The 26462-nt window shown below is 41.3% G+C and overlaps 1 protein-coding gene across 3 annotated transcripts in view; it reads right to left on the reverse strand.

Annotated features, from left to right (window-relative positions):
• SYNPO2 (synaptopodin 2) overlaps nt 1–20775 on the reverse strand; it is a gene marked incomplete at its 5' end in the record, with an annotated part of 149014 nt that extends 128239 nt beyond the window's left edge. For all 3 annotated transcript variants that reach the window (XM_080916154.1, XM_080916153.1, XM_080916152.1), the window contains one exon: nt 20671–20775. In XM_080916154.1, coding sequence (XP_080772280.1) covers nt 20671–20775 — 105 coding nt within the window. The remainder of the gene's footprint in view (nt 1–20670) is intronic.
• Between the last annotated feature and the right edge of the window lie 5687 nt (nt 20776–26462).

Here is a 26462-nt window from a genome sequence, read left to right on the forward strand (position 1 = left end):
GACATGCCTCCTTCAACAAAGCCACCCCTCCAATAATGCCACTCCCTATGAGTCTGAGCAGGGGCATTTCTTTCAGCTCACAGCAATTCCTCTGTTGCCTGACACCTAGGCTGGTTCCAAAACTTATAAGGCACTTATGTTTACTGAGAGATGGAAACAAATAGGTTTCAACTAAACTTTAAAGGATATCAGAAAAGGATGATTACACAAGACAAAAGATACTTATTCAGGTGCTACCCATGTTCCTTTAACCTAGCTAAAAATAGACTACTGGATTGGATTATATATACATTTGTATGGGGTGCATATACACATACATGTGCTTATCCTCCCACGTGCTAAGATTTACGTCCCTTGTCAAATGGGTATATATGGTAGTTGCTTAAAATCATCTTGAGCTGATGGTCCCCAAAAGTTACTTCTGCTGATTTGGGCCAAAGCATTCCAGCTTTTTTTTTTTTTTCTTAGCTCTTTCCACCAAGTGACAGAAAATATCAACTGCATATATCCAAATTATACTTCCCATAAATGAATACACCCAGTGAAGGAAGGGATTTCATGTCATCATGAGGGGTAGAATACCATGAATAGGACTAATGGAACTGTCCAGTGCAACGTTTCTCCTCTGGAGATGTTACCAGAGGTAAAAAGCAAATTCAGGGCAAGATAGAAAAGCAAAGCTGGGGGAGCTCACCTGTGTCCTCCATAGTTCTTCCTGACACCATCTTCTCCAATGCACAATTCAAATGAAATAACGGAGATTGTGGTGTCCACGATGCGGTAAGATGGAAAAATAGGAACATGTGCTTCTCATAGTGTCTGGGTGAGTTACAGCACCTCAAAGTGGACAGGAGCACTTCTAACACTGGAGGGGAATGAATGATCTGTGTGGATCATGGTAAAATAAATTCTGTAAATGAAACACTGAATATGGGGCTAAAAAAGAAATTATGCTCATACCTCATCCGACTTAAAAAAGAAACGAGGGAGTCAAGAACACACTGTGGATGATCAGTCCTTGCCGATATGTGATTACCATGCTGTTTGTCATTAGTTTGCTTTAGAGCAGGGCAAGATGGCCCATGCTCCTAACATGCATCAGGCAACAGGATCACAAGTGTGTGGCCACATTGGGTTATAGAGCAAGACTCAGATAGCCTTTGGTATAGGGACTCCAACTTCTGCTGAGTCAGAGACAAAGATCCAGCCTGTGTTCTGGGAATGACCCAGGTGACAGAGCAGGGGCAGAGTGTCTCGAAGTCATCGATGCAGCATGCCTCTGACTCTGGTGATTTGGACAATCTAAGCATCTCAAAAAACAATTCTTACAACCTCCACTGCTCCTATCCCCCACACCTCTCAAGCTGTTCTTAAACAAGACCTGGGAACTGGCATTCACACCCCACAGGCACCCCACAGCTCCAAATATAGCAACTCCTATGGGTTCAAATCTTAGACATGCTTTGAAAACCTTAGCTTTCCTAGGAAGCAATATGGCCGATGTCCACACCTGAGTCAGCACCTATTCCCCAGGTAGTTACAACCCTGAAAGGAGCACACACTCGGTCCCTCTCCCTCTCTGTCTCTACTCCATCAGGTACCTTCTGGCTGAATTTACACTCTCAGCTGTTCCTGCTTTCTGCTTCATGAATGCTACACCTGAACCTTGCACACTGCTTGAACATAGATGGTCCTAAGGATCTGGTCTCTGGGCCAGGCTGCTAGGCCAGTCTAGGACCCTGTTCCAATCATTCAGAAAACTTCAATGTTATCGACCGCTCATTGCTTTCTAAGTCTTTTGTTTCCTTGCATGTGTTAGGCCCTGGGTTCACCCTTTACAGTTTGAAAGAGGGGTTAGAAAGAAACTCTTAAGACATTTTACCAAGGGTGTGGTGATGAGCTCCTATGACCTCCCACAGCTTAGAAGTCTGAGGTCAGAGATTACAGGCTCAAATTCAGGCTGGGCGACAGTCAGAATCTCTGCCTCAAGAAAACAAAAAGCTCTTATGTGCAATCCTGCTAACAGGAAATGGAGCCTAAAAGAACACTACCCTACTGTGCTGTTGTGGCATCTCTGGCTGGTATGATTTTCATTTCATCCTTGGCCTTTTCTATACAGTTTGAATTATTTACATAAAAAAGAAATCCCTCTGTTGGGGAGAGACAAGGTCTGATTTAAAGGATCCTATCTGGGAGACAGAAGCCTATGGCTCCCAGTGTCTCTCCCCTCACTCCTGACACAGCCTATACACAGGCCGGCCAACAGAAGTCCTTCCTGCAAATTTAAAGGGCTAAGATGTAGTTAAGCAGCAGGAATACCTTCTTCTCTCTCCCACACATTAGAGTGCCCCACATACTTGATCCGCCAGGCCATTTGCACTGCAGTAAGTTTTTAAAATTAAACCTTTTAACTACATTTATTTATCTATTTATTTCTATGTGTGTGGCTGTGTGCTCTCCAGGGGTCATATGTGGACATCGGAGGATGGCTTGTGGGAGTCATTTCTCTCCCTGTACCTTGTAGGTCCCTCAGGCTTAATCATAAGTTCTTTTACCTGCTTCATAACTATAATAAAGGGAGCAAATGTGACATAACCTGACTTCTTTGACTCTTTGGGATTCCCAGCAGAAGAATGAGAAAATTCTTAGTTCCCAATAATACTTGACCCAGAACATAAAAATCTTAGATTTATGAAAACACCAACTGTGCTTAAAGCCAGGAATCGCAAATAATTTTAGGAAAGCAACTGATTAAATTTACATGTCATGGTGAACTATTTCGTTATTTAGAAACTTAGTTAAGAAATAATTTATTTTTAAATAATTTGTTTCAAAAATATTTCCATAATTTCAAGTATTTATAAAAAGTGAGAGCAATGGAATGCAATGAGTTAGATAGTAATTCATTATCGTTTTCATCATTAGAAAAATAAAATTTAGTGAAAATATGTTCAATTGCTATATGTTGAGAATTCTAGTCATATTCATATATATATACATATATATATATATGTATATATATATATGTGTGTATATATATATATATATGTATGTATATATATATATATATATATATATATCCTAGAAACTGTGGCTTGAAAAAATACATATAGGATTCCCATATGATACTATGTTAAAGAATTAAACTTTCTAAAACTTGCCTTTGTTAAATTAAGGAAAATGTTTCCATAGATGGACATTGTTTTTTCCTTTTATCTTCTTGATTTAAAAATAGACCATAGCCATAATGAACAATAAAATCATCTATTCTAAATGTTTCATTTTATAAATAGAGCAGTTGAGAGCCCATTCATCTGAATGATGTTGTTAAGAACAAAAACCAGACAAGACTCAAAGTTCAGCCAATGCCAGCGTGTATCTCGTTAAACCTTGTAGACTTCGTCATGGTACCATATAAGATCTAATAAAAACATTAACATAAACATACAAAGCACATGGGTAGCTCCTTTAATTACCCTTTCAATTGTTTCCTCATAACACACTGTAAAATTAAACCTCAGTAACACTACCTTGAGTCAGTATAACGGCTCAGTAGGAAAGACACTTGACCCTAAGCCTGATCACCTGGGTTCAAGGCCCTGTGACAACTTGGTGGAGAGACTTGATTTCTGAAATTTATCTTTACACACACACACACACACACACACACACACACACACACACACACAAATTAATGTGAATTGCTACCGTATTTATCCAGATATTAAAAGTGATATTTATTCATTAATTAATGCACTCCACAGTTCAGCAATGTGTGTAGCCTGCTCTAAGTTCCTAGTTGTGCACATATGTGGCTCGTATTAGTCATTTGTGATGCCAAGAACTATGAAATGACACTGTTACTACTTTTAAAGAAGAAATGACATAGTGAAATGCCGATCTTTTAACAAGAATCACTAGTGAATATTGCTAACATTTCTGTGCAGAACTTCATGGAGGTGTAACCAAGGCTTGAAACCCATAATATTTGGAGCCCAAATAAAAGTTTCATCTTGTCAGTGAGGGTGTCCCTAATGTCCCTGTGCCCTCCTCTCTCTGCCCTCTATCATTGGCTCCAGTCTTGCAGCACTGTCTCAGTGAAGAACATGAACTCAAACTCAAATTTTCATCCACGAAGCTCATGTGATATTTGAAAGTCCCCTAGCACCCACTGGGAGTGTCCTTGTTTTTACATTACATACAATTTTACATATCACCAAATTAAACACAAGGATCTTTGGTAATCAGAATAATAAGGGTCTGATTTTATACCAACTCTGTGCACAGGTAAATATTATTCTGGAAAGGCATACAAACAAAAGAACATGTTCAGGAGAAAATAAGAAATCAACCTGGAACAAGGTAGAGGCTGAGACAGAAGAAGGCTGTGTGGATACCCAGGAGAGAGGTCAGGGAATCCTAGGGAAGAGCCTCACAAACCTTAAAAAGAGTCTCTATACATTTCTGCAAAGTCACCCGATGCCTACAATGTCCCAGACCAACTCATCCCATACTCTAACTGAAAGATCTGTGTGGCTCCCTTTCCCCGAAAGTCAGCTAAGACCAACTACTGTGGAATGGGTTAGATTTTCTGCCTCTCACTCACTGCCTGTCTTTCTTTCCAATCATACACACATATACAGGAAGAGAAGGGGGCAGAGGGGAGACAGACAGACAGATATACACATGCTATCTCTCTATTTACTTTGTGTTTAGGCAACATAAATGTGATTTTTTTTTTGTCACAGAAAAGAAGTACATGGAGAGATCGGTCAAGAGCGAGAAGATACTAAGAGCAGTGGAGACAAAGAAACAATTATCCCTTCCCCATTGTTCCAGGGATGCAGAAGACCAGAGACAAAGAAACAATTATCCTTTCCCATTGTTCCAGGGATGCAGAAGACCAGAGACAAAGAAACAATTATCCTTTCCCATTGTTCCAGGGATGCAGAAGACCAGAGTAATGAAGATACTTTCCGGAACCACTGTCATAACCGGATGCCTAAATGAATTTGTGCATCTGCTCTCAGCCCCATGTTTGTGATACACAGGACCATGGTAACCTGGTCAACATGAAGCTATGGGGTCACCTTGTCAAGAGGAGGGGAGCAAGGGCAACGAGCTGACCGGGAAGATGAGCTCTTGTTCCTGGATTACCACTCTGCCAAATTCTGCTGCAGTCTGCCTGGCAAAAAACTGCTCAAACTTGCAATTCTTCATCTGGTAGACAGGCAGCCGACAGATTAGACCTGAAAACCCAACACTAGGATTCTACTTCCTGTATCACCAAAAGTGCCTCCACTGTATATATGTATGTATATAATCATATAATTATAATCATATATAGGAGAAATAGGTTACATTTTTACAAAACAAAAAACAATGGTAGCCTCTATGGTGTTCATCTCTCACTGGTTATGGCTTCACCTTAGTTTTGATCTTGACTGATGAAGATAAATGACCATTCTTTGAAAACCCAAAAGCACCAAAGAGTGTAATATATTATCATCACTTAGGAAAAGTAACCTTATATAGTAATAGCTTCTAAGGTCAGAGACAATTGTTCAGCAGCCTCTGCCAAGGGTGCACAGACTTCTGTCCTACAGTTATCAGGGATGATTTAACAATTCATTTATGTCCTTTTAGGGTTCTTAAGCACGTGAAGTGATTTCATCTCCCCATAATGATTTCCACATGCTGTTTCCAAACAAAGAGTGATTGGGTGTCGTGGGGGCGGGCTTTGTGGTGTCGGGAGTTCAGTTTGGTTCTTCTCCTGCTACCTGTCAATCAAAGAATTAGAAGTTTCTTCCTCCAGTACTATGTCTGCCTACATGTCACATGCTTCCGGCCAGTTAGACTGAACTAAACCTCTGAACTGTAAGCAAGCCCCAAGTAAATTTTTTTTTATAAGAGTTGCTGTGGTCATGGCATTTCATCACAGTAATAAAACCCTAAGATATGGAGTATCCCATAAAAAAAGCGACATTCTGGGACCATTACCACTTCCCAGGAAGGGAACAAGGAGGGTAGTTGCCTTCCCAGTACTCAAAGCCTTGACTTCACAAAGTTAATTTTGTAAAAGTTGAAAAACCACAAAGGTGATTAATAACAGCTTAGAAATCCTTGTTATCATGGATAATTTCTAACCCCATGAGAAAACACTCCTTGGCAATAGAACTGTTACTCTGTTCATCTCAAAGTGAGGAAACGAAGTCTCACAGATACAGTCTACTCCCTCTAAGTGCAGCTTGACAGTGATGAGCAGTCATTTTTTAGTGTATGAATAAGTAACAAATTTTATTGTGGCCTAACTTTTAAAACCCATACCATCTTAAATGGCCTACTCACTTAACCGTATTCTGACATATAAGTTTAGTAATATGTTGGAGTGCACATTTAAACTCAGAGCTATAGAAGCAAAGACAGAAGGATCTCTGTGAGTTCAAGGCAAGACTAGTCTTCATAGTGAGGTCCAATCAAGCCCAGGCTAGACTGTGTAATTTTGGAGACTGGTAAAATAGCTCTGTGGATAAAGTAATTGTTAAAGTGTTAAGTCCTGATTTTGGATCCCCACAGCCTATATCAAAGGTCAACAAAGAAGTGTGCATATATATATAATCCTCAAATTGCTATTGAAAGATGGGAGGTAGAGACAGGAGAAATCCCAGAAACTTGTGGTCTAATTAGTCTGGCATATACAGTGGAGTATGACAAGAGACACAGACCTAAGGTTGCCTTCTGACTTCCACATTCGTACTGTGGGATACACACACACCCATCCACACAGGAACATAGACACACACACACATATACAGGCTATATATAGTATGCATATAAATATGCTATATATAGTAATATATAAGTACATGATATATCATATATTATATAATATATTAATATATAATTATATACTATACCACATAATATATAATATGCAACAGATACTACATTATAATATACTACTGTGTCATTATATTGTGTAATATTTTATGAATATATGATATATGACATTATATATAATATATAATATATAATATATAATTTAAGAACCTATTTCTTAAATTGATAAAAAACTGCATAACAAAAGAATTGTAATTAGTAGTTGATACTGCAAACATAAGAAATGTGTTTATCCAAAGAGAAAGACTGACACTGGGGGCGTGGCTCAGTTCGTAAAGTTCTTGTCATTCAAGCTTGAGAACCTAAGTTCAACCCCTAGCACCCACATTATAAAAAAAGGCACTGCAGTGTATATTTGAAATTCATGAGAATAGCCTAGTCAGTGAGCCCCCAGATTCTACTGAGAGACTCCATCTTAAAGGCTCCTGAGAAACAACACCTGAGGTTGCTCTCTGGTCTACACATACATACATACATACACACATACATACACACATATATACACACATATATACATACATCATACACAGGTGTACACACAGGCACCCACACATGTGCATATATACTAGTATGCATATGAGTGTATACATGAGTAAACATACGCACAGAGAAGGAAAAGCTGTGAAATATGAATTGACTATCCTAAACTATTCTCTATCAATGATTTTTTTGCCCTTAACTTGTGTCTGTAGATCTGAGTTGATAACAGTAAAACTTACCCATAAGGTAATGCCTTCTATCTTTAACTAGAGAAAAATGTAATGCTAAGGCGATCCTGGAGACACACTCCTGCAATCTTAGCACTTGGAAAAGTAGAGGCGTAAGGATCAGAACCCAAAGTCATCCTTGAATACCCTGAAAGTTTGAGGTCAGCCTGAAATATATGACTGTCTCAAAAATAACGATGATGATAATGACCCACTCCTTTGCCACGGGGACTTACACGTGCCAGGCAAGAATCTGAGCACATGGCCCATACATGTAAGGCATATGGTGGACTGGTTATTTGGAATTCCAATTGCTTACTTATATAACTGAGCAATAGTCCAACATTTTTAACTACAAACCCAGCAAACTCATGCAAAACCCTACTCTGCAGCTGAGGAGACAGAGGATCAGGAAGACGTTCGGAAAGCTACAGTCTAGGAGGGACCCAGCACTGAACTGCTTTTGTTCCTTTAGCGGATCAGTTCTCCAACCAACAGCTAAGATCCTCACCATTCACAAAGAGCCTTGGAACTGACACACTAGAGGGTAAAATTCTTCTTTGCTCTAGGTCTGATGTTGGACAAAGTGAACTAGGCCTATGAGTCAAATTCTCCTTAGCATTCTTTGACCTACCTGTTATAGAGGAAGAGAGAGGGCTAACAGTATAGTCAAGCAAACTTCCACGTACGAAGCTGTGGTTATTCTGAACAGAGTGATCTAGATAATGCTCAGTAGGCTACTGTATTAGGAAAAGGTGAAATGGATGAAGAGAAAATGTTAAAATCAAAGGCTAAGTTTGTTCATGTTAGGAACAGTATATTAATATTTTACAGGTACAAGAATAACATGGCCAGAGTTTCTAGGTGAGACTTTTATCATCACCACCATCATCATCATCACTATTATTATAGTCTGTCTTATTCATTACTACTATTATTATCTATATTACCTTTCTTTAAACCCTTGGGAGACTGGATTTCTTACAGCTGTTTCTGATGGAAATGTGCACACTACTCCTTAAAGACTGCAGCCTGCTTTTGCTCCAGGCAATTGCACCTACAGCTCTTGCCCGATGCCTCTTTCCCTGCATGGCTATCAAAACAGCTGGACTCTTACATGCACATAGTTTTATTTACAAGATGACAGAGGAATGGGCATTAACTAATACAATATAACTAAGAGTTAGCTATACTTTAATACATGGTCTGAGAGAGATGTCGTGTCCCAGGATGGTCTGTGGGGCAGTCATGTATTTCAGACAATCCCCAAAGTAACCTGTGTTGGTTTGAATGGAAACTGCCCCCAACAAGCTCACAGGGAGGGGTGCTGTTAAATACCGACTAGTTCAAAGGAATAGGACAGGTAGCAGTTGGAGAAAGTATGGCCTTTTGGAGGAAGTGAGTCACTGGGGTGGGCTTTGGAGTTTCAAATGCTCAAGGCAGGTCCAGTGTCTCCCAACCCCTGTCTGCCTGTGGATGCAGAAGTAGAACCCAGCTACCTGTCCAGTTACCTTGTGTTTCCCCGTGGTGATAACTGATTAAACCTCTAGAAGTAAGCCAGCACCAATGAAATGTTTCCCTTTGTAAGAGTAGCTGAGGCTATGGTGTCTCTTCACAGCAACAGAACCCTCTCTACAGCGTTACTTCACCTAAAATGAGGTTTCATGGTTGGAGGGAGAAGGTCCTTTGATGCATTCTCTGTATTTGGTTAAGCAAATTTTCATCTATTTCTCTAATTCAATATAATGAACACTCACAAAATCACTCTTGCTAAAACATTTCCTTTAAAATTAAAAAAAAAAAGCTTTTAGTCAAAGATAACGTATTTTTGTTTTTACCAATCTTATCAAAGGGTAAAGCTAGAACATAGCTGATTCCAGCCCATCTCTGAGACTGAAAAGCCAAGACTTTTTAACCAATTGGGACACATGACAAAATTGTTGAAACTACCAAGAAGCCTACATGGGACCAGATTTACATACATTCTTGCTGCAGAGGAATTTGCTGAAAAATAAAAACTTCTAGATATGATTTTTTTCAACAATGCTGAAATCTGGCAGTACTGAATTGTAAACTACAGAGTTTTAAACCTAGTGATAAAGTTTAGAAAGATCGGTATGTGGGTGCAATTCAAAATGGCTAAAGTAATACAACATTCCAACATCTTTCAGTAAATACTATTAAGGATGAAACCCTGGGAAATTGCTGTAAATAGCAACAGAATACTCATCTATTAAAGGATGTTTAGTGTGTGATTGGGTGGTGCATATGCTTCTAGAATATCTCAGTCTATGGTGTTTTTAGATTTTGACAGTGAAATAGAAACCAGGTTTAGTGGCTTACATATTCATGTGCTTGGGAACTGGAGGCAAGATTACTCTAAGTTAGAGGTCAGCCTGGGCTATATATAGTGAATCCCAGGTCAGCAAGGGATATAGCAATACTCTGCCTCCAAACAAACAAACAAACCTGAAGTAGATGGAGCTTGACCTTTGGTGGTAATTAAACAGGAGAAGGGACTGGAAGAAAATCTAAAAACTGAATAAATTTTTTAAGGAAAATCAGCACTTTACAGAAAAACAGCATAAGTAACAACAGAACAAGCACATGCTTTAACAGGAATTAACAGCTTCTAGGGTAAAGCTATGAAGTGCCTCACACCAGATGCCTTACTTGCTGGAAACTCTAGAATACAAAGTTAGGAGATAGAAGTGTAAAATTTCAGCACAATATTAATCAATGTAATACATTTTAGAGAAATTTGCATTTAAAATATATCGAAATTACATTTCTTGAAACAGGGTCTTACTTTTTAGCCCAGGTTAGCCTCAAACTCATAACCCTCCAGTCTCAGTGACCTATTTAGACTGGTAAGCGGCAGCACACTGGGTTGGCAATCTTTGAACTATGTTACAATGTCATATACTGATACAGAGACCTGTACATTACATAGGCATTTATAACCCTCCAAAGCTTGATGCTCTCTCTTTTCAGACCCTTAATAGAAATACAGAACTTGATGGTGTCCTGGTTTTACTTGACAGAAAATGAGTATGATACCCCTAACTATCATCTCTAGGCTAAGACTCAGTTCTAGTCACATGACACATTTCAGAACAGCAAATGCAATGTGCCCCCCAACAGTGAGATGTTTGGAAGCAGCAGCAAATAAATGAAACAGAGAAAATGTTTTTGAAACAGATGCTGAAAATATTTCCAGTAGCGATATTTTTATGGAAAGTATATGAGTATATTATCCTTTGAAATGCCCTTTCTGCAGGTGTAACTAGAAAATAATCAAATTCGGTTGTCTTTTAAATGTAAAACCCAATCCTATTTAACACTAAAATATAAATATGTATATATAATTATCTCTAAGAATAAAGGGTTATTAGAAACAATGACTTCATAAAATTCTTAGGCAAACGGATGGAACTAGAAACTATCATCCTGAGTAGGTGACCCAGTCACAAAAGAACACACATGGTATGCTCTCACTGATAAGCAGATAGCTTAAAAAGACCTTATGAAGTTCAAAAAGAAGGAAAACCAGAATGTGGATGCCTCAGTCCTTCTTAGAAGGGAGAACAAAATACTCACCACAGGAGGAAGTACAGAGACAAATAGAGGAGCAGGGTCTGAAGAAAAGGTCATCCAGAGACTGCCTCACCTGGAGATCCATCCCATATGCAGCAACCAAACCCGAACACTATTGCTGATGCCAAGAAGAATCAGATATGGATGCCTCTGCAGAGGCTCTGCCAGAGCCATACTGATACAGAGGAGGATGCTTGCCGCTAACTACAGGCACTGGGCACTGGGACCCCAATGGAGGAGCTAGAGAAAGGACTGAAGGAGTGAAAGGGTTTGCACTCCCACGGGAAGAATAACACTATCAACCAACCAACACCCCCAGAACTCCCAGGGATTAAAACACCAACCACTGAGCACACATGGAGAGACCCATGGCTCCAGGTGCATATGCAGCAGAGGACGGCATTGTGTGGCATCAATGGGAGGAGAGGCCTTTGGTCCAGTGAAGGCTTATTTTTCCTAGAGTAGGGGAATGCCAAGGCACAAAGATTGTAGAGGGTGGTTGGGAGTAAGAGCATCTTCTGAAAACAAGGGGAGGGGGAGGGAGGTGGTACTAAGGAAAGGGAAAACATTTGAAATGTAAATACAGAGAATATCCATTAAAATAATTAAAAATAAGAACAAAAAAGAATAAAGGGCATTTGTCTGAAAACACAGAAATCAACTTTCAACAAAAGTCTTTCCACTGCTGATCAATAAGACAGAAATGGCTCTCAAATAAAGATTTATTTTCTCAATACATGTCTTGTATTCTCCAAGAATATCTTTGTCAGCTATGGTACTATTTAAACTCAAGTACTGAAGTAAATAAAAATCTTACTTGGTCTTTAGATTAATAAATCATAACCCACAGGGCCATGTTAAGATTTAAAAGTTATAAATTCCACAAATCATTATTTTTACTAGAAAACCTTCACTTACAATAAAAGTAAAATATTATCACATCAATACGTGTGTGCGTATATGTATATGTGTGTGTAAAACATGTTCATGCACTATATATACCATATATAGTATATTATTTGTACTCCTACCCTACTATATATAATTATATAGTATATACATTTATTATATAAGTAAAATATGTAATATAGAACATATTTCATAGAACATATGTTATATGTGTATATATCAATGTGTACATATGTCTATATTATATATGTATACATATATATTCATATAATTATATTTATATATATTCATATATAATAAACATATATTCATACATGTTTATACACACACTATATGTATAGTTGGGGTGGGGGTCTGGGATTTGCTCAAAACTTTTACTTCCTAAGACTCTGTGGTGGTTTGAATAAAAATGTTTCTCACAGGCTCCTATGTTTAAATGCTTAGTCATCAGAGAGTGGCCCCACTTGAAAGAATGAGCAGGATTAAGATGTGTGACCTTGTTGGAGACAGTGTGTCACTGGGGCATGGGCTTTCGGTTTCAAATGCTTAAGCCAGTACCATTGGCTTTCTCTCTCCACTGCATGTGGATAGGGATGTAGAACTCTCAGCTGCTACTCCAGTACCATATCCGCCTGTGCGCTGGTCATGTTCCCTGCCATGATGATAATGAACTAAACTTCTGAAACTGTAAGCCAGCCCCAATTAAATGCTTTATTTTATGAGTTGCCTTGATCATGGTGTGTCTTCACAGCGATGGATCACAGAGCGAGACAGGAACATTCAAAACAATGGGATATCATTCATCTGGGGGATAGACATTGTGAGCGAAGTTCTAGGCAGAAGCACATAGAACACATAGCAAACCCTATGTGACAGTGGTGCACAGATCCCGAGTGCACACACATGGCTATTCACAGCCATCTGTAGTTTCAGGAGATCTAATGCCTCCTTCTTGGCCTCTGTAGACCACAGGGATACACATACTACAAAGACATTAATTACATGCTAGCAAAACTCTCATACAAAGGGCAGGGTTGTGAATGCTTATCATCCCAGCAGCTTGTAAAGTGGAGTCAGGAGGATTGAGAATTTAAGGTCTACACTGTGTATACAGCAAATGTGAAGTCATCTTATTCTGTCGGAAACTTTGTCTCAATCCCACTGTACTTCCCTCCTGGTCCCCCCATAAACCATTTATAGATATTTCCAAAGGCCAGGTGAGATGACACATCTCTATAGTCCAAGTGCCTGGGTTTTATAAGAAGGTAGCAGGTGGTAACTTTGAGGTCAGCCTGGTTTACACAGTAGTACCAAACCAAGTTCACTTAGAGAACAAGGCGAGACATTGTCTAAAAAAACATAGAAAAAGGAGGAGGAGGAGTAAAGAAAGGAGGGAGGGAAGGAAGGAAGGAAGGAAGGAAGAAAGGAAGGAAGGAAGGAAGGAGGGAAAGAAGGAGAAATCTCCAGGTGTCTAAATGCACTGCTGGGACAGACAGGTGACGTGTCCTCTGTCATCTGCATTTATCTCAATGCTCTTATCTCCTAAGCTCCCAAAGAGCAGCCCATTAAGCTCTGAACACATGGCTTTTCCAGCCCAAAGCTCTCAAAGCAGCATGACCAGGTCTGTCACAGCAATTACCAATGAATCTGGCACACTTTTCTGATACTGTTTTGCTTTCTGTTGCTATGATAGAACACTGACCAAAAGCAACAGAGACTAATGCCAAGGCTCTTTCTCAGTTGCTCTCCACAAACTGCTTAAGACAACACCTACATAAATCACTGAACATGGAGAAGCTGATCTGGTGCCTACATAGGACCTTCTCCCCTACTGACTAGTGTCCATGATGCTGGAATATGCATGCTACCAAAGGAGAAAGGTAAACACTAACCCAGCTCTAAATCTGCTATAAGGTGTCCTGTTATGTGATAGTGGCACAAAACTTGTAGGAGTAACCAATCACTAACTGATTAAGGCCCACTCCACGAGAGAGAACCTAACACTGCACAGGTACCCAAATTTCTGAGACTAGAAAGGCTTAGAAGAAAACTGAGTGCTATTGTTAAGCTAAAGGAACAGAGCAATAAAATGACTCTTAGTAGCATCCTCTCACATCCATAGATAAGTTTCTTGCTCAGCCATCACCAAAGAAGCTTCTTCCTGTGGTCTATGAGATCAGATGCCCACAACTGGAATGAGGGAATGAGAGACTTTGAAACACGCAGTCCTACATAAGTTGTCTCCATCAAAACCCCTTTGTTCGAGGCTCAGCAGATTCGGAGGAAGAAGAGGCAGAAGACCGTAAGAGCCAGAGGGGATGGAAGACGCCATCCTTCTAGTCAGAGCCTTCTAGTCACAATAGGGGTAACACACATAGGAAATCATAGACACAGAGGCAGCATGCACAGAGCCTAAGCATGTATAAGCCAGATGGTGTCTCAAGACTCAGAAGGTCTCAAGCTCCCAACCTAACCTGGAAGCTAACTCCAAATGTTTGCTGCCCAGAAAGAATTACCTCCACTGGAGCCTCACTAAGTACACAAATCATACTTAAGGGCAGCCTGAATGCCCAGAGGTAGATGGTCAATGCAGAATGATCTCAATAGTATTTTTGGAGAAGGTTTTCTGGAGCATTGTTTTTTGTTTGTTTGTTTGTTTTATCTCATAATCTCAGGGACTTTTTTTCCTTACAAATCTTTTGCTTATAGATTATGGCTTCCAATTTTGTTTTCATGGGTTTTCTGCATGTGCAAATGTCTGTTTCTCGGCATCTAGATGTATTTCTTGTGCTTTTTCTGTGGATCTTTTTGTTTGTTTGTCTGGTTTGTCCTATTCTAGTTTGCTCGTTTTTTATTTTATCTACTGTTATTGTTACTATTGTTGTTTTTGATGGCGATGATGCTTGTTTTTTTTCTAATGAGAGAGAAAGGGTACAGTTTTGGGTGGATGGGAAAGCAGAGAGAATCTAGGCAGAGTCGGAGGGGGGAAACTATAATCAGAATATAATGTATGAAAAAAAATCTATTTTCAATTAAAAAAAGAATAAGTCTATATATGTAAACAGGAAAGTGTGGAATATTTAAAATGTTGTTGGGGGAGGAAAAATAACAAAGAACCTAGGCCCATGTGGCTGGTGGAACAAAACTTAAAAAGAAAATAGAAATGTTCAAGTGCTTTCCAAGCTAAAGAAGAAATCAATGCATGCAATGAGTAACAAAAACTCTTGAAAGTAGGAGCATCCCTGGTCTGATGCAGTGCACAGTTGAGCTCTGAACACTCTAGTGTGCTGATAGTCAGATCACTTCTATTTTAAGTATAAAGGTTAGATGATTAAACTATTTAGGAATGGGAGGGATGGCTCAGTGGTTAAGACCACACAGGGTTCTTCCAGAGGACCAAAGTTCTGTTCTCAGCAGCCACATCAGATGGCTCACGGCCACCTGAAACTCTAGCTCCAAGTGATACACACACACACACACACACACACACACACACACACACACACACACAGTTAGAAATAAAACAAATCTTAAAAAGTAAGACTATTAAACAATAGCCACGATTTTTTAAAAGATTTATTTATTTTATATATGTGAGTACACTGTTGCTCTCTTCAGACACACCAGAAGGGGGCATCAGACCCTATTACAGATGGTTGTGAGTCACCATGTTGTTGCTGGGAATTGAACTCAGAACTTCGGGAAGGGCAGTCAGTGCTCTTAACTGCTTAGCCATCTCTCCAGCCCCAACAACCACAAAATTTTAGTGAGGGTTTAACATAAGAATGTAGTTTGTAATAAATTGCATTTCAAAGAAGTAGAAAAGTAAAAACAAACTGAACCCAAAGTTTATGGAAGGAAATAGCAAACAATAGAAATAAATGAAAACAAAACAAAAAAGCATACAAAAATAAAAATAAGATAAAATGAAACCCATCCCATTAAAGTTAGACAAGGCAAGCCAACAGAAGGAAGAGAGCCTCTAGAGAAGGCACAAGTATCAGAGGGGACCTGGTGCCTCTCTTCTCTCCACCTGCCTCCATATCTCTCTAGTATTACACCCTCTCCCTTCCTGCTTCTCATCACTACCACACACACCCTTTTATAAATGCATTAGGCAGGCCAATGAGCCTACTCTCTTAGTTATTACTGTGTAGAGATACCATGACCAAAACAACTTTTATAAAGGAAAGCATTTAATTGGGAGATTGCTTATAGTTCCAGAGGTTTGATCCATTTCAGTCATGGTGGGGAGCATGGCAGCAGACAGGAAGGCATGGTGTTGGAGAAGTAGATGAGAGCAAACATCCTGAACCACAGGCAGGAGGCAACACAAGAGACAAGGCTTGACCTGGGCCTTTGAAATCTCAAAGTCCACCCCCAGTGACACACTTTCTCCAACAAGGCCACGCCCCTAATCCTTCTAATTCTTCTCAACAGTTCCACTCCCTGGTGAATAGGCATTTAAACACATGAGCCTGGGGGAGGGGTGCATTCTCATTCTAACCATCATGCCCACTGATGAAACCTAAAGGGAACAAATGCACACTGTCCAGTCTTTCAGGGAGGCCCAGCATTTAGTTTGATCACTGTGGGGCTTCCCAACACCTCTTCTTGCTCTAGTGGCTCACTTATCTTGACATCAGAAGGGGAACTCCTCTATTTCTAATCATGGCCTGCTCACAATGCCAGGGACTCACACAGCTCTTAGCCTTTCCCCGGTCATCCCCTATTACTCTAGACAGGATGAATGGAAAAGAGCTCACAGGTATACCAGACTCTAGTCAGGTCTTAGGGGGCATGGCTGACCTCAGCTCTCCTCAGCAAGGCTTGTGTTACGTTCATATACCAGACTTCCCCTTGGTCCTGTGAAGGCTTATTTCCACAGTGTAGGGGAATGCCAGGGTGTTGAGGTTGGAGTGGGAGCATCTTTGTAGAAACAAGAATAGAAGATAGGGAGGATGGGAAAGGGAGAAAGGAAATAACATTTTAAATGTCAGTACATAAAACATCCAAGAAAAAAAAAAACAGAATTCCCCTTGGAATATTAAGAAATCTTGATGCCAGGGCCAAGCTCAGACTCATTAAATCAAGGCTGGACACAGGACACAAGATTTTTTTTTTAAACAAAATTTATATTTAATTTATATTTAGTCTGACTCATCTATCTGCTCATTACTTTTAAAATGTGAATTAATTTTTAATTGTAAAATTTGTTTGTAAGAGAAAACTTTCTCCAAGTCTTTATAGGGAGGTTTTTCCAAGTGGTTTGCCAGGAGACCGTCAGTGACATGGCCATGTAAGCACATGTCCCCAAAGAGAGTTTGATAATGTGAAGACACAGACATCCTTTTTCATGAGGAAGTTTGCAAACACGCATACAATGGGGCTTTCTATCTAGATAAACTTGTTCCAGGGATGAATTAAGAATCTTTGTTGCTGAAAATTGTCCTTTGAGAGTGTGTTACAAAAGTTTGCTCTGCATTACAAATGTAGAGAATATTAGCGATTACTTGGACTTTTAAGTTTTTCAGTTGAGCTTAAATGTCAATGAAAACTTTTATTAAAAGTCTTCCTTTTTGGAGTCTCTATACTGTTCAGTATACCAGGCAAACATTAAAAATACTTGTGCATCTCTTATAAGTAACTAAATTGAAAGTTAATAGAAAGATATTCCCCGGGGATTAAAAAGCAATTAAGTTTCTGATCTTAATGATACTGAACTAAATACTATTTCATCCTGTTAGAATATCTGCAAAGGATTATAGAAACCTAGATGTTTAAGTATCTTATTATAAGCTAAAGGGCATGATACAAGTACTTGCTGTAATTACGTTTTCCATTTTAAAGAAATACTCCTATTTTTTAACTCTAAAATTAATCATGTGTGTGGATCTTATTGAGAGAGGATTTAATGTAGTCTAGGCTGGCCTAGAACTTACTGTATAGATCTGGATGACTGACTTGATATCCCGGCCTCTACTCCCCAAGGATTTCCTTTGCATATTCTTTATTTAACTTGCTAGCTGTCTTCCTGCACTTAGCCTTTCAAGTCTTTACTTACTCCCTCCGACTTGGAGGTCACTCCGCTGTAATGAGAAAGACAGGCTACAGGCAAGTGACATTCACGTCACCTTGAGCTCTGTGAAGAGCCTTTCCTGGGGGTTTGCTCACTGAGTTGGCTCAGTGGCTTAAGCTAGAAGAAATACTTTCTAAAACAAGTACGATAATATAAGAGAACCAAATATAATAAATTTGAACCAATGATAAACACAGACTGAAGGAAAACACCGTCACAGTCATCTGAGGCTTACACCTCATTTAACTCGTTTTACAACTCATTAACGGATGAGGAAAAAGCAGATTAAGCAAACGTTCAAAGCTTTCATGCATCTTAGAATCGACTCTAAATAAAGCAGGAAATTATACAATGTGGTTTGGAGGAGTGCTGGGACGTGAACTCAGAACCTCCTACGTGCTCCAGCATTGACCTACATCCCCAGCCTCTGACAGATTAGATCATGAAAGTGAAGACCTAGGTGCTTTCATAACAAGCCCTTAAAGCCATCGACGTATGGATATTTTAGGAAAGATGATTTCCGAGGAATGTGGGCTCAGTGCTCTTGACCCTCATGCAGCCTGGTGATGGAGAGACTGGTGGAAGACGATTCACAAGACCCTTTCCTCACAATGTTCTCCACAAACGTTAGAGAACCCAGAAAAAACCCACCAGCCACGGCGCCTTCCAGGCTTGGCCGTGGCAAAGCTCGTACAGAGCAACCGCTTTTAGCCGCCTCTGTTCCCACACTTCAGTTAGCAGGCAAGGGACTCTGAAGGGACACACTGTTAGGACTAGTGGGTTTTTTGAGCAGCACAGAACTCATGAAGATGTATAGGCCCAATATCTTCCTTGAGTTTCTCTTTCCCTAACCCAGGCAACATCTCCCCTTTCATGGCAACTGAGGCAGGGCCGGTGACAGATGGGCCTCCGGCCAAACTGCAAGTCAGATCAGAGATGCCAAATCTCAGCTACCGGAAGCCAGCCAACCAGCTGCGCCTGAGCAAATCTGCTTTAGTCCTTCTGAGCCACGCAATGTGCTGAATCCCGCATTTTATCTGCTGTTGGTTCCTGACTCAGAAAGAATTCCAGCAGAGCCCCCCTCCAACCCTTTCATCTCTTTGCCCTTCCAAACAGGAGCCTTGAAGTGAGGACTTGGTGTCCCTGGGCTCTTTCCTCATCCAACAGAACTAAAAGAACCCGGACCTCTGAGGAACTTTCTAGATATAAATGGCTTTCATCTTTCAGTTCTGCGCTCACAACTTCATTTCTGCGCCTCTCACTAGGTGGCAGGATTCAACCACCAAAGAAAGAATTTTCCGACAGATGCTTGAGAGCAGAAATTTTCAAAGAAAACCCTGTCTTCACAGGGAACTTTTGTGAAAGGTAAAGAAGAATTCAGCTACAAAGGCAGTGACCGATAAGCTTCATAGAGGTCCAGATTCACTTTAAGTATGCAACAAAAAAGAAACCTTTTATGCCTTCAAATACTGTCCTAGAATTCTACAGTTCAATGTTAACATTTGATTAAAAGTTTTTACTGTCTTGCTTTTTAACTTCGTTGTAGCTGAATGCCAATTAGAAGCTAGAGCTCTCCATGAGATTATGGGTGTTATGCCAAACTGAGAATAAATCTAATGTGACAAAGATAAAGAATGTTTTAAATAGACATTAGGTGCACCAGAAAGATAGTTGTAGCTAGCACATATGTAAAGTATGTGTGAATACACTGGAGAGACTCATCAGACTGTACTTACATAGTTTATGCACATATATACTTACATGCTTACATAAACACATGCTTACATATTTAAACATTAAAGAAGAAACCAGAAGTTGGGAGTACATAGGGAGAGTTGGAGGAAGGAAAGAGAGTGGAGGGAAATAACGCAATTATATTTTAATCAAAAATTTAAAAAATAGTAAAGCATCTATGACTCTGTCTTGAGCTCTTAGCCACGTGAGTGTACTCGATGAAATATACAGTATTTGGGCTTTTGCATTTCTTTAAATCCTTAAAAGGCTAGGCTCTTAAACAGAACTCCGCACCTTAAAGATCATTGCCCCAAACTGGCCTTTGAACTCCTGTTGCACGATAAATGTCACTACCGATTGTGTATTAGAGCCCACCAAACGTCCATGCCCAGTGGTCACAAGGAACTGAGCCTGTCTCCTCTGCTGGGAGTCCAGCAAGACATGAAGGAGAGAATGCATGAAAGCAGTTTAAGGTTGCTGGCTGTCAGTTAACATGTAACCAGCCCTTATTCCGCCTGATAGGATTAGCATCCCCTCCGTTGATTGATAGCTAATTACATGGCTTATGGTGTACATTTTCCCACGAAATTCTTTTATTTAGAAAAAGGTCATGTTCTAGATAAGTTCATAGGCAGCGCAAAAAGCAAGCAAATGACCTGAAAGACCATCAACAGGTTGGTTTTGTCTCCCTCCCCTCCTTCCCCCACATCCAACAGCTCAGAACGCCTCGCTGGGTCCTCCTACCTTGGCGACTTGCAAGGGCTGCTTCTCCTCCTTGCCTCCTTGCAGTCTGAACCCCCAGGGCGCCCCTCCAGTCATGGAAATGCAGATGAAATCCCCGGTACCCATCTTCTCCTTTCAGCTGGGCAGCATCAAGAGCTTGAGAAAGCCAGGCAGGCGAAGCCGCGGTTCTGGAGGGGATGCGGCTGAAGCTAGGCTGGTGCGGAGGGTGCAGGACGCGAGGCTGCCCCGCTGCAGCTGCGGGGGGAATGTGCGCCGAGGCCGAGCCTCCCCACTGCCCTCCCAGCACCTGTACCGCCCTCTCTTGCGTCACACCCTTTGCTCAGCCCACTTCCAGCTAAAAGGACAAAGCCTCACACTAAAAAAAAAAAAAAAAAAAAAAAAAAAAGAAAAGAAAAGAAACCTGCTTGGGACAGAACAGGGCCACTGACCACTGTAGAGCGAGAACAACGTTGCTCTTGCTTTAGCGGATTCAGTGCCAGCACCTGAATAGAACGGAGACTTAATTATTCCATAAATAGTAGCCGGGTTGTGGGAGTTCTAACCTCCGAAACCCAGTTACTAGAGAGTTGAGATTGATAGACTCTCTCAAAGAAATACTTCTATGTTTACCACATTGATGAATGAGAAAGAAGACATAAGGCACGTTACTGTCCTACCTGCGGCCCGAAAGAAGTCAGCCCTTTAAAGGGGAGAAAAAACACGGGCGTTTTGAAAATGTTTTCTGAAATTGTATTGCTCTGAACCAACACGTGTTTAGAGGAGGAAGACAGGAGGAAAAGGAGGGCCTTCTAATAACTTTCCCCGTCGCGAGGTTTAGATTTTGCTGGTATCATCTGAAAATGTCGTGCATGCAAACAGTGTGCTTAGATCAAATCCCTGTCGTAACCCCATCCTTCCCCTATTCCCGTCGCTACAACTCCCTCCGTTTCTTGGGCTCATTTGTTAAGCTGGCCGAGTCTTCTTGGTGCAGCAGTATGTGTGTGGTGAAGGACTGTCTAGTGGCACACAGCCCCTGATGAAAACTGGCTCTTCCTCTCCCAGCCGCAATCAGCTCCCCAAAGCTCCAAAATGCATACAAAAATGATGGATACGATGCCTAGACATTTGCGCGCTCACCGTGACATGTGCTACAATATTTCTGTCGTTACCTACTGACCCACTAAGGCCTGGTGGGCCTGGAATGTTTATGCCTTCCAAAGCACATTACCGAGATGCCATCTGAGCAGGCGCAGACTGACCTCTGGAGTTCCAGTGGGCGGGGTGGGGTGGCAGGACCAGAAGTGAGAGAGGGTGCCCTCAGCCCTCCCCGAGGCATTTTTCCGCTCTGTTTACAGTATGACCTCTCTTTTCTTGGACCGGAAGTGGTATGTGGAGGAACTGCTGCTCCTGGCGGTCTCTACTCTCTCAGGAGGATCACTGAAAAGGGGGCATGCTCACCAGCAACTGTGCATAGAGCTCAGAGCTGCTGCCTTTCTCCGTCTTGGAGCACTAGGGCCTGCCTCACTGCTGGGGCCGCTAACAGCAGGCAAAGACCACAGACTGCTGGACTTAGACAGCGAAAGCATTTCACAGTGCTAGAGGTGTTATGGCTTGAATTTCTTCTGTTTGGACACTTGGCGCCCAGCTGGTGGCAGTGCTTTTGGAAACTGGAATCATTGTGACTGAGATGTAACCCAGCGCAGGTGAGTCAGCAAAGGTGCGCTATGTCCACGTCTGGCTCTGACCAAAGCTTTCTGCTTCATATCTGCTTCACGATATGAGGGCCCCAGGCCATGTTCTCTGGCAGCCATGATAGACCGTATCCCTAAACCTGCAACCAGAATAAACCCTTTCTCCCTTAGGTTGCATCTGTCAAATACATTGTCACAGCAAGGCAAAAGTGGGAGGTTCTGAGATCAGGGTACCTGTAGAGATCCGTGGTTTGTAGTGTTTTTCTCATCTAGCAGATGGTTTTCCACAGTGTTATCACAGACTCAGTTAGAACGGATATCATATGACCGAATACTTGATAACAGTCACCTTAAGGAAGAACGGATTTGCTGAATTATAAAGAAGGGCTGTGACTCCCACAGTGGGAAGGCAAAGCAATAGAATCATGAAGCAGTGGTCCTATTGTGTTTCCACTAAAGGAACAGGTAGGGAGTGAGGCCAGGTTATAAACCCCAAGGCCTGACCCCCCAACTTTCCTCCAGAACCACTGGCTGAGAGCCAAGTGTTCAAACACAGGTTCTGATAGGGGGCATTTTACATTCAAACCACAGCATGCTGTCTGTGGATCAGTCATTTTGAATAGGGTCCACCCTGATTATCTCATATCAATTAATTACCATTTTAAAGATCTACCTCCAAATCTAACCACATTCTGAAGTACATGGGACAGAATTTCCACGTAAAAGTTCAGGGAACCTATTCAACCACAGTGATACATATAGAGGCAGGGAAGGTGGCACCCAAGTTAGGATCACTGGCTTCTCTGGCAGTGGACCCAAGTTCCCAACATCTAATCAAGAAGCTCACAACTGCCTGTGACTCAATTTCCACAGTGTACCTTCACATGCATACAGTGTACATACACACAAACACACTGTGCACATGCACAAATGCAGTGTGCACACACACATACAAACACACTGTGCACACACATACAAACACACAGTGTGCATACACATACACAGGCACACTGCATACACACACAAGCACACTGTGCACACACACATACAAACATACTGTATACACACTGAAAACACACAACTTTTAAAAAGAGTGATGCAAAGATATAACTAAGCTAAAAGTTCGTTTCTTTGCAATACGTGAGAATATGTAAAATGTTCCTTGCAGGATAACTACCAGACTGATATTTGTGTTTATTCTTCAGGCTTTCCCTTTCTTGCTTATTCTAGGCAGGTTTTCAGCCTCCTACCCTTTCCTTACCTTAGGTCCATTTGCTGAGAATGAGCAGAAAATGGTAATCACCGTTCTTAGTTTCGGAAAGACTAGAACTCCAGAAAATAAGTGTGTCAAATATTCCAGACAAGGAGGAAAAAGAGGAGAAGGCCACTGAGATAAGTAATAAAGGGCTGGCCTTAGAATGGCCTGCGGGACTCTCAGGGAGCAGTGCCCACTGTGTTGGGGACAGGGAGGTCAGAGGCCGGCCCCACTGGGTCTTAGGAAGGATCCTGGGCTCCACCCCCTGCCCCATGAATGTTGTGGACACTAAAGCTGGATTAATGACTATTAACCAATATGGTGGCTATCTCAGGGACTTCGGTGAGAGCGAGTGATGGGTAACCTAGTACTCTGTAGAACCCCAAGAGCTTTGCAAATCCTGGTGTCTCAGTCTGTTTGGAATGCTGTGGAAGGCTAACATAGATTGGAGGATTTAAACACAGACATTGATTTCTCAAAGCTCTGAAGGTTTGGAAGTCAAAGGCCACAGTGCCACAGATTCAGTGTATGAGATTCTCCCAGTCATCTGTAGATGGCTAGCTCCTCCATACATCTTTACATGGGAACTGACCTGCATCTGTGTTGTCTCTGTCTTCTACAAGGGCACTAAGCTCGATCAATCACGGGGGGGGGGGGGGGGGGGATCATCCGCAAGACCTAATTACCTTTCCAAGATCAAACTGCTAAGTACCATCACAGCTTGTGACTTTGAAAGAGGCACAAGCATTCATTCCATAGCATCTGGGGAAGAAAGAGCCTCACCTGCATCATCTTTCCACCAACCCCAGACGGAGGATGGAGGACCAGAGTAGGAGATTTAAATGATGAAGTAAAAGTATTGACAGAGTTAAAAGATAGCTATACTTCTAGTTTGTCTGCCCGTTCAAAAGGTTATTTGAAGGAAGGACTGTCAGATGCGCTTTAGCTGACAGAGCTCCTGGGGGCTGTGATGAATGACTTTGGAACACAGTAGGAGCTGAAGGAGGCAGAGTTTGTGAAATAGCCAAGTAGACCCAGCTGTAGCTGAGGCAACTAGTTCAAACCTTCTGCCAGAGAAGAATTCAGCTGGAAGCTGGTAACGGTGAAGCCCACAGACCTTACTTCCAGGATAATCTCCCAAGGCCTAGGAAGAAAAACCAACATATGTTTGCATGTTTGCATAGCCTTGTGAAATTGCTAAGGGAAAAACACTTCCATGGATTTGATTGTAGCTAGCACCAATTTCTCCCCTAGTGCTGTGCATAAGTGGCAAGGATGTTACTGGAACTGAGCTAAAATATGATGGGGGTTTGTTCACTCTGTGTGGCTGACAGTCACATACATGTAAAGTCACTGCTAGCTGTCCAGGGAAAGAATAATGGCTTCCAGGCACAATCTTCCCATGTGTTGCCCCAACTCACTTGATGTGGAAATATTACAGGTCTGAGTGTGTGAAGTCAGTATGTATCACACATTTGACATTGAGTACCCAGGCAGTGAAGAAAAGAAGGGGACATTGGTATATGAACGGAAGCTGATCTCTTGCCTCCACTTTCCAAACAAAAACTATCATGGAAAGAATTGGGTTTGTTTGTTTGTTTGTTTTTAAGTGAGGGTGTGTCAGATGCAGAGTTCTTATGACTTAAAGAGCACAAACCTGCAGGCATGCAGAAGTGATTACGTCTATACAGGGATTCACTTTTTGGGAGCAATGCAGCTACCAGTGATGGTAACCATGTTTAAGGTTAATGAAATTTATTACAAATCTAAGGGATTAGGAGTTAGACAGATTCTCGGATAGGACAAGAAGACTGGGAAAGGTGCCATTCATAAGAAAAAAGATAGTGATCTTCCAAGATGGCTGACTTTCTTTCTCAACCCCCTGACCTGAGACAAAAAAAAGCCTCAATGCTTAAAACACGGCTTGGCAGGCTTTTTTTTTTCCTTCTCCACCTAAAAGCCCACCCTCCCCTCATCCCTTTTTGTCTCTCCATCCCTCCTCCTGACCCCTCCCCACACAGATGACAGACTGCCTCCCCAGTTCAAGGCAGGACCCCAACATGTTCATGCCAAATGTGTGGGCCTATCAGCTACCCTGTGTTTGATCAAACTGACTAATTAAAAGTGGGGAGACTCCTTCAAAGAACCTTAAAAACCCCAGTCCTAAAGGAGAGACTGGATTTTAGGGTTTCCTGGTCTCCCGCTGTGGAGAGCCCACCTCATGCACTGAATCTCTCTTCCTTCTCCCGGCTGTTAGCTGTTGCACTTTAGAACCTTTTCTGCCTTTTAATATTTCTACCTGGCAGAGAAAAAGAACAAGATCAAGACCCCGAGGTGATAACAAAATTATACTTGTAGAAAAAGAGGATGCTATCCAGGCAAAATCCTTCAGGAAGCCGGGTGTGTCAAATGGGTAACCTACATCCTTTCTATTTGCCTGGGTTTTGTGTATTTTTGTAGTATGATATACATTTGTGATATCTATGGTCTTTTTATTTTTAAACTTTCAACTTTATTCTCTCATTGAAAAGATTCACTTCCACCCTTAAGTTTATACTTTGTATACTTTTGTTTAATGCTTTGGTCTCTACCACTGAACCAAACAATGAAACCATTAATAACAGGTTCAACAACCCCCCCTACAAAACCTTAATTTTGCAACAGAAATAACCACATTTAAGTCTAAGACTTTGCTTCAGGGAGTATCAGATGAAAATTGCAACACATAGTTTAGGGTCCACTGTCTTACTCACTGCTCAAGGACCATGAAAATGTCACCAAACTCCAGGCTAGTACTATGCAAAAAGCCTAGTGAAAGAACTCAGCTCTCAGTCCCTGGCTTGAAAAACTGTAAGGTACCTTAAAAT

Source organism: Micromys minutus (genome assembly GCF_963924665.1).
Source record: "Micromys minutus genome assembly, chromosome: 4".
Lineage (NCBI taxonomy): Eukaryota > Metazoa > Chordata > Mammalia > Rodentia > Muridae > Micromys > Micromys minutus.